This window comes from Halyomorpha halys, unplaced genomic scaffold, assembly GCF_000696795.3.
Source record: "Halyomorpha halys isolate HHAL.00 unplaced genomic scaffold, Hhal_1.1 Scaffold144.1, whole genome shotgun sequence".
NCBI classification, from domain to species: Eukaryota; Metazoa; Arthropoda; class Insecta; order Hemiptera; family Pentatomidae; genus Halyomorpha; species Halyomorpha halys.
In genome coordinates, this window is record NW_027106983.1 from 497,284 (window position 1) to 507,520 (window position 10,237).

Below are 10,237 nucleotides of genomic sequence, written 5' to 3' on the forward strand. Positions count from 1 at the left end.
AACATGTCTCATATATACAGGATGTTTCAGGATTAAGGGTCCTAAATGAAAATATGAATCAAGGATCCTTTGATGGGAAACTTGTAAATGTTTTCAACAGCAATAGTTGGCCCAAGTGGAGACTGTGAAATGGGTTTTGGCACTGCCGAAATGATTAACACTCTTTAGGTATCATTGATGTATTAACATGGAAGATATATTTATAGACATATTATAATAGATGTTGTTAATAGACCAAAGCCAATTGGTTATTGCCTTATAATGATAGTCAATAGAAAATAACATTCTATAATAGTGATGATCTATTCAAGGAACTCAATTTTTCGAAGATTTTTTTTAGAGTAGGTACAACTATAAAAAAAATATGTCATGATAGGAAAACTTATGTCCAGCTTACAACTAAGTAGCAAGTAAAATAAAAAAAATTGCTAAAAAAAACTAAGGGTAAACTAATCATATGCCTCATCCTCTTTTTTTTTAATTTCAATTTTTAATTCAAAAATTTCCCATAAGAAATTTATTTCTTCTTGAATTCACAGTGTTTCATGAAGTGCACTGTAAAGAATACTAAAGGGATGTCCCTCAATGGACGTATCTTCATCAATTATTCATGAAGTTACTGTATTTCATTTTGAACCATTAATCTTATCCCTAAAAGTGGCATTTCATAACATGGAAAAAAAAAATTGTTGAGGGAAAAATAAATACAACAGATTATCATAACACCGTTATATTGCAAATCAATATCAACAAAGAAACTAAATATAACAAACAGATTCAAACCATAATATCTGAATATAATAAAATAAACATATAAACAATTTAACACATAATTGATGTCTTTTATTTTAAGTCTTTAAAATTAATATTGAGTATCTAAGTACAGCCTCTTGACTAGGAATATGAAGTTTTACAATTTAAGAGTTAATTCACAAGTACAACACTCATGAGATAAGAGTAGTTTTAAATATAATACATCAATTCTACAGCTTATCTATAAAGAAATCATAAAACAGAAAGATGAAATAATATCCAATATAATACAGAATAGAAAACAAATTTAAGAGTTAAATAATTTAGTTTATATACTTAATAAAAGTCTGAATAATAAACAATCTGGAAATCCCATTATAATAAGTATAATTTATTCATTTAAGATTCCTCACAAATATAAAATGTGATAATTAACAATGTCATGCATCTTATGCATTACAGATAAAATTATTTAAAGGCCTACTGCAAAGACATGTTTTTAAGACAAGCCTACACTGTATAATACTGTTAATATGAGATGTGTTCCAACAAAAGTTTTATGATAGTCAAAACTTGAGTTGGAACTAACCAATGATCATGCTAGTGTCATCATAAAAGACTAGTACAAATCATTAAAATAAGAAAAATCAAATCAAATCAATTTAAATGATTATTTTTTCATGTCATGGTGGCTGAGTATGCTGAGGCAGCACCCTGAAACACTTAGAAACAGTACTGAATCTAATTCGGCCCAGGGGGGATTGACCTTTATCTCAATCCAGTCGATTCACAGTAAAATATCAACCTTCTCACTTAGACTAGGTAGATAATCTATAGGATTATATACCCAACCTGTCCTAGTTAGAATCTATAAGTGCTGTTAGCAGAAATAATTAACAACTAAAGATATATTTTCTATTAATAGGAAAGTAAGTTTGGTTTAAATATGATGATAGCATGGCAATCTCTAACTCACTTGTTTTTGTATATTTTACATTTAATGATAAAAGAAATAAATTAAAACAACAAAAATACAGTCCTGAGTTAACAATCATCTACAATTCTGGTTGAAGATAATCAATAAAACTTTAGGCCAAAAGAAAATAAAACCCATATAAGATGTACAAAACAGTTGCAGTTCAATCAGAGAACTTATATAAAATACGTAAATGATTCTAAAAGAAAAGGTAAATTAAATTTAAACATTTTAATATAAAAGAAATAAATAAATAAAAAATATATTAAAAGAATTTTTCGATTCATCAATTCTTTAAATAATTGTACAGGCTGATAATTATTAAGTTCTAAATTTTTAAAAAAATACCCAGAAGTATGCTAATATAAAAATTATAGAGACACACTTTCATTAAATTAGGCTATAATTCGATGCGTGGTTTAGACAAATTATTAATTCAAAATGAAGTACGACAGGTAATTTCTTTAATCTAATATCCTTTCCAACATTCCCTAAGTCTGACCTGTTTGGTTAAATACAAATAAATTTAAAAAACCTTCAAATTCACCAATAAATAATTTGATATTTATAGGAGAAAACACCAATAAAAATTATAATGAAATTTGAAACTAGTTCTAGCTTAAATTAGTTGAATTGAAAAATATTCCTTTAAATTGTTACTGAGTCATAATTCTTATAAAATTAAATCTAAACTGTTGTTGTTTCAGTAAAAAAAAAATCTAATAATTATTGAAATTTTTTTAAGAAACTTTTTTAAATTCTTAAAACACATATCAATATAATTATTTTAACATATATCAATATAATTATTTTAACATATATCATTTCACTAGATTATGAATACTTCTAATAGTAAGATAATTTATTTAACATAATTTAATAAATGATGAAATGTTGAGATACAACATTGAAAAAGTTCTTTCTTAAAATCATGACACTAAAAAAAAAATCAGGTAAACATACATAAGGAAACTGGAATTGTAAGAGCTCACTTTCAAACAGCAAAAAAATAAGATTAAAAATTAACCAGCAAGCGATTGTTATTAGAAATTTCTCAGCCTGTGCCATTTGCATTAAGCCAGTTACTAGGCTATTTTTATTTATATTTTTAACCACAGGAAGTATATAGGACAATGCCATTTGTTTTACAAACGAAACAAAATTGTGCTAAGGAATACATTTATTGAAATGCTTTTAACATTTGTTTTCTTTGACAAAGAATTACGGGATTAGGAAACTATCGTCAATGACATTTTAAAAAATAATAATATACTTACTGCAAAAAATATCAAAGCAATAATGGTAGAAAAATATTCATAAAATTACTTTAAAAAATTTAATATTCACAAAGATTGAAATATAAGATATTAATGTATTCATGTTAGAAGTGCTATGTCATCAATAGATTATAAGCTCTTACATAAAAATCTATGCTTCCAGGAGTAGACTGGCTTAAGGCTAATTATACATTTATAAACTATGAACTGTATACAATGACTGATGAAATATAATCAAACAGTTGTTAACAGGCATTTAATTAACTAAACTTCTGGTAGGCTTTTATAGGAAAAAATATATATCCAGTTTTAATTGATCAATGTTCACACCGATATTTATCTCTTGATCTTAAAATATGATTCTTAGACTGACTAAAACTAGAACATTTACCACACCTTCTAAAATGAAACAAGAGTTTAGTGCAGAAAGAGCTGGAGACTAGATGACTGTAAATTTTTCTCATCTACCATCTTATTTCAATTTATACCTTTAACAACAATGTTAGTGGAAAAACTACATCATGCATAATTTTTATTACTGAGTTCAGTTTTTCAGGACATTTATTATTTTATTCATATTTCAATTCATTATGTAGTTTAACTTAAAAATGTAATTTTACATTAGTTAATAAAAAGATACTTGCTCCATGAAACCTGCCTATTTACCTCCTTGGGTTATTTTCACTGGTGTTACTGTAAACGTTTATTTATCAAAGTTAAAAGCATCACTAACAAACCAGAACCAAAGAAAACGACTGTCGATAATAAATAAGATTAATTTTTCATTTTAAAAAATATTTATCTACACCTACAACTACTTTCCCAGGCACAAAGAAGGTTTGGTAGAAGACTGCTTGCTGTAAAGATGGACGGACATAGTTACACTCTGGTCAGAGGCACTGTTCGATTCAGGATAATAATTCAGAACTATTTTAGATTGATCAACAAAACAGCTTTAAAATATCTGAGGATCAATATCATAGTTAAATAAAACAACATAAAATTATGACATTTACTACAATTGTAATGAGGCCAAAATCAAGTGAGCTGTAGCACAAAAATATCTATAAATACTATTGTCACGTTTGTCTTCTTCCGATCCTTCCTGAAACGTCCCAGTCCTTCTTTGAAAATCATAAAAATTATTATCTAGTGAAAACAAAAATGATCTAAAACACAAAATTACATATTTTGGCCATAGCCTGCTGCCCACTAATCTACACATTCCTTAATTTTCATCATTACTTAAAGAATTTAAAACTGTATTAGCTCTAGAATCCATTTCAGTTTTTAATTTAATTCACATTAATTTGTCAAAATTAATATTTTTAGCACCAAGTATTATCTAGAAGAATATAAAACTCTTTACAAGTTTTATTAAGAAAGAAATGAACCAACAAAGGGCACTCCCACTTCTATTCTATTAAACTTTTACTGATAAAACCGTTCTTTCTAAAAACGTTATGTTTAGATTCGTCTCATGACATAGTACATTCTGCCGCTTTAGGATCTGATACTAATAAAATATAGCTTAGGCTTATAAATAATAAAAAAAAAGTTACATTTATAATACATAATATAATATATATGAACAATAATTTTATAGACTAATTTAAGAGTTAAAGAAATCAAAATAATTTTAGCATCCTTATGTTATGTAAATTATGAGAGAATCCATAAAAACATTCTAATAATTTACTTAGCACCTGAAATAGAACAATGATGGTTCAAAGCAATCAAAACTCCTATTTATTTTACTGATTTCTATAGTAAACAATGAGCACTTTTAATTCAAGGCACGATAATGTCAAGTCTTTAAAATCGGGAACTTTGTATGTATGATTAATCCAGTACTGATTTAAATTACCTTATAATTAAATTTACTCTATCAAATGGCTACAATCATAAAATTTAATGCGATCAATAAAATCACATGATGCTAAATACTGTCATGATAAAACTTATAGGAGTAAATAAACCTTGAACTTGGTAAAAGTTTATTCCATGATAAAATGATACCTTAAAGATACAATACACTGAAGAGTAAAAATGAAAAAATTAACCTTTTAGTATGGATATAATATTAAATGGAAAGTGGGGGAAATAATATATGACAGTTCCATGAGAAAGACTCATTATGTTCTTAAGTAGAATCAAGTCAGTAAAACATATTTATCTTTAAGTAATGACTGATTGTTGTAAAAGAGGTGTTTCTCATACCACCGGATGCAGTTATAGCCAAATATCAGAATTGCATTTAGTGAGCTATATTTTTCTATTTAGCTGCAGCAGCACATTAATTATCATAATTTTGTAACATGATAATTATTTTGCTGTTATTGTAATTAGCATTAAAAAAAATTAACAAAACAACATGTTTGGGATATTGCATATATTAACACTTGTGGCTGAATATTTTAGTTTTTTTTTTCAATATTAAGTTACAGTCAAAATCAAAATATTCATTTCAAAAATATAAGTAAAACTAATAATTTTAAGTTAGCAATAAATAAATTGATAAGATTTAAATGCAATTCAGTTAAGGTTCAGCATATTCCTTCTTCTAACAGATTTATAAGTAGAAACTGCAATAAAAGGCCTAAAAAAGATGATATTGGATGTATCCTTACTTTTATTAGGCCAGAGTACTTTTTCATGGATACTGTCATACATGAAAACTTTTTAATAGAGAATAAAATTTTTAACAATTTAAATATTCCGAGTAACGCAATAGCTTCATAGACAAATAATAATAGTCAACTTGAAAGAAGTAGCTTTAGCATTTATAATAATAAATTAATATAATACAGTAATGGCCATTGAATAATAAATGGATAATAAGTGGTCACACTACACTAAATTAGGCACATATGCAACAAATTTTAAAATATAAAACAAACATTTATTTTAAATAAGGTGATGTGGGATAATTAACAGTGCTCTGTTCAATAATCTCTAGCAACATAAATAAATAAAAACTAGTTTTTAGAAACATAACACTTGATTTAATAACTGATATTGTATTTATAATTCCTATGATTTATAATAATAATTTAGATTACATATAATACTTATTTCAATCATTTTATAATAACTATAATAATAAATAATATACTACTTTTAAAGATAAATACTGTTGAAATTACTACCTAGAGATTGTACATTTTAAACAATTTAAATATAATAAATCTATAGAAGATTTAATGAGACACAAACTTATTACCTCATCATAGCCATTTTTATTATTAATATTGTTGTTTGTCTCAAATTAACTGAGGATGATAAGTTCCAGTCAATTGGTCACAATTGGTCAAACTAAAAACATACAAAATTATTTTAATTTTTATAATAGTTAGGTCATTTTTAATAAGTGAGAAATTTTGATTTAATTCACAAAAATAAATAATGGTAGACAAAAAATGGATAAAGCCTGTCATGACCTTTCATTTTATAATTTGTATTTAAGAAAAAACACATCTGAGAATAGTTAAATTAATCATATATATTAATAGCATAAGCCTCAAAACCGATTTTGTAACAAATATAAGCCCCAACAGCACACAAAAATGCGATCAATGAGTTATCATTAGATTCAGAATTTCATGGAGCAGGTTTCATAAAGGAATAAGCTTATAGAGCATTCAGCAGCCAGTTTTTTAACTGTCAAACCATTTATTAGAACAAGCCTATACTCTTAAATACCTTTCACAAGTTTTAAGTCTAAGGAATAAAATAGGGAATGAATAATTTGGTACTAATAAGTGAAGATATCGAAGCTGCTAAATACAATAATTTCAAGGATAAGAAAAACAAATTACAAAATAGATGGTAAATAAAACTGGTAATGACTTTGGAGATATTGACCTTGGGTAGAATACTACAAAACACATAGAGAAGTCTCAGTATCTAGGGTCTAAAATAACTGAAAGGAACAAAATTTAAGAGGAAATGAAACAAGCCTATAGATAGCAAGATAATAGGGCTCGCTATATCACAAGAAAGATATTATAATTCACTATAGGTATAACTAATAGATAATATAAACATACCTCAGAAAAAAACCTATTTCATAATCTTTACAGCACAATAATGTTGGCTGTAACCATACTGTCAAATCCGAATTTGTCCCCACAGTGGTGCATGATGACTAACAGGTCCACCCCAAGCCCAGCCATCTGGTATAGCTAAATGCCTTAATCCTTCCAGTATTATGCCACTGACACCTATACGTACACATTGCACAATGCTATTTAATAATATTTATTTTTTTAAAATTATGATGACTATGTTTGGATAGATTTAATACTATAATAGAACATTACCTGTAAACTTAGATATTTCTGATTCTTTTATATAAATATTGTTGAAAGATGTTTTAATAGACGTATTAACATTAGTCTTTGTTCCAGGTAAAAGGCACACATAATTAGGCAAGCTACTATTATCTTCTGAAAAATTTATTCTAAAGATAATTCATTTAATACCAAATATATCATTTAAAATACAATGAACAGAAAAAACTGTAAACAGTTCATTACCGGGGAGAAAAAAAGTTAACTTAGAATTTATCATTGAACAAAACAATACTAACGTACTGAGTAGATACATAAACTTATTATGAAATGAAATATATGTAAAATATTGTAGTGTAAGAAAAAGACAGAAAGTTACTATGAGATCAAAATAGATAACGAGAATAAAAAAATTATTGCAATAAATTCAATTTTTTCTCCTTAATTTTGAGTTTAAGTGAAAATATATATATTATGATAACATATATTTTAAATTACCAATGATATGTGAGAGATCACCAACCACAAGAAAAGGTCGCACCGAGGAAGTAAGAGTATTAAATGAGGATCCATCGCTGTTAGCTAACAATTGAACATTTAAAACAGAAAATCCGGAACCATGTTCCTAAAATAATAAAAATATATGTTCTCAGTGAGCAGAGTTGGACAAAATCTGTGACTCAAAATAAGAAGTAAGAAAGTACTTCAACAACAAACTAGTATTTGAACTACTCTTTTCTCTGTATTTGAATTATTCCCAAGTATCATGTTACAGAAGTATTTTAAATACAAGATGCCAAATACAAAATACATTTTGTCCCTTAAAATACAAGATACAACAAATGTACTTTATCTTGTATTTTGAAATGCTGCCTAACTCTGACTATGAGAGGGAGATAGAATAATAGGCTATCATTCATTATTTTTTTAAAATTTCTATATCAAATATCTTCACAATTTGCAATCTTATTTTTAAGAAATCAATACAAAACACGTTAGGAATAACATTAGAACAAGAAATTTATTTTAAAAAATAAATAAAGTTTGATTTTATATTTATGCAGTATTCCTAAGTGATTTGTTTCAAACATTTAAGGAATCAGAAATGTTTTAACATCAGTTGAATGAAACCGAAATTATTCTGGTATAATAAATGAATAAATTCAACTTTGTCAATAAGAACAAAGATAGGAAATTAAAAACCAATCGCAAATTATCATAAATTTGTCTAAATAAATCATATATTTAAGTATAAAACAATTTTCAAGTCATAAAAAATAAAACTTACTGTAATAGTAGCCACAACTGCCCTCATCATAGAATTGTTTTGAATATCTCTTGCAATTACATTGGAAAATACATTAGTGTCATAAATAAAGCCAAGTCCCTAGAAAGACAAAATAAATATAATAATTATTTATTTGTCTAAGAAATTAATGTTTACAAAATTAATAAAATATAGTAATACAGATAATACAGATAGACTAGAGGAAGTACACAACCCTACTTTGCTATGAACCATCAGCACTAGGCTATCTATTGTTAATACAGATAATACAGATAGACTAGAGGAAGTACACAACCCTACTTTGCTATGAACCATCAGCACTAGGCTATCTATTGTTCCATAACCAATACTTTTGGGGTTAATTCGGTAGTGTCCTTCCCACTAACTCGCTTGGTTAATTACAGGAGAAATTTAGTTAGAGTAAGGAAAAATGATTGATATAGATTAAATTTTTTGATGCTCAGGAAGCTAAGATAGTCAGGGCATGTCCCAAGAATGGATGACATTGAAATCCCAGGATATTGGCTAAGGAGGTTCTTCATCCAACAAGAAGAGTAGGGAGACCCAGCTTCAGATGATTTGATAATGGGAGAAACCTACTAAATAAAGTCCATTGGATGGTTGCAGAACAGGATAAAGAGGAATGGTAGAGGCTTTTGAAGGAGGCACTGACTTAGTGATGTGTCCCAATCAACAAACAAATAAACATGAATATGTTAGATAGGTTTGACTAAATTTTCATTTCCAGGAGTCGACAATTTTTTATGTTGTTTGTAAAAAAGAGGATGAAAGTTAAATCTTTCAAATATAAATTGGTACATATGACCCTAATATACCTGTTTATCTTGAAAACCAAAGAATTGACTTTCCCAAGATCCTCTCGATTCTGGCCATTGAGATACTTTACGACAACTGGGTGCATTTAATTCAGAGCATAGCTGTAGACAAAAAAAAAGAAGCAGTTTGGTAGGATTTAAAAAAAAAATCAGTAGAGATAAAGAAATTAATAAATAATTTATTTAAAAAATAAACATTACAGCCGACAATAAAAATTTCCATTTTTCAACTCACCATGTGTAATGAAAAAGAATCCTGAACATCTTGAACAGCAACAAATGATATCCTGAAACCAAAATAAAAACTGAATTAGCTTTGGAATAATATGAATATAAAAAGAATAATTTACTATGTTTGTCAAAGTTATGTAAGTTTTTATACACAGATATAAATTATAAGTTTTTATATACACATATAAATCGAAAATTACTCATGTTATGTTAAATACTAGAATATTAATTTTTTGTCTGATAAACAAAATAAAGTGTAAAACAGTATATTATAGTATATTAATGCTATCCAATGATATTGGCACGTCAATTGACTGAAGGGAAAGATTTTTTCAAAAACATTACTGATACTAAAAGTTTTGTTTTAATTCATAGCCTAAAGAAAGAGTTAATAGGGAGTCATAGTTGAAATTAAATTTTAAACACAAATGCAGCCCATGATTTTCTTATAAATTTCAAATTACCAACCTGTCAGCTTTTTGCTTAATCAACTAAATCATATATATATTTAAATATTATTAAATAAATATAAACATTTTTAAATAAGGTTCTTTCCAAGATTGCAGAAGTAAATGAAATCAAAT

The 10,237-nt window shown here is 26.8% G+C and overlaps 1 protein-coding gene across 4 annotated transcripts in view; it reads right to left on the minus strand.

The window, feature by feature from the left end:
* Window positions 1-714: 714 nt before the first annotated feature.
* The window catches only part of LOC106678448 (endonuclease/exonuclease/phosphatase family domain-containing protein 1), a 15,572-nt gene continuing 6,049 nt past the window's right edge, over window positions 715-10,237 (minus strand). For 2 of the 4 annotated variants that reach the window (XM_014416950.3, XM_014416948.2), the window contains exons 6-12: window positions 9,658-9,709; window positions 9,423-9,524; window positions 8,587-8,685; window positions 7,797-7,923; window positions 7,329-7,454; window positions 7,056-7,229; window positions 715-6,321 (exon numbers count right to left, since the gene is read on the minus strand). In XM_014416950.3, coding sequence (XP_014272436.1) covers window positions 7,117-7,229; window positions 7,329-7,454; window positions 7,797-7,923; window positions 8,587-8,685; window positions 9,423-9,524; window positions 9,658-9,709 — 619 coding nt within the window. In that variant the 3' untranslated portion in view covers window positions 715-6,321; window positions 7,056-7,116. Of the gene's footprint in view, window positions 6,322-7,055; window positions 7,230-7,328; window positions 7,455-7,796; window positions 7,924-8,586; window positions 8,686-9,422; window positions 9,525-9,657; window positions 9,710-10,237 lie in introns of those variants that run through there. The other 2 variants (XM_014416949.3, XM_067045323.1) reach the window with 2 other exon arrangements.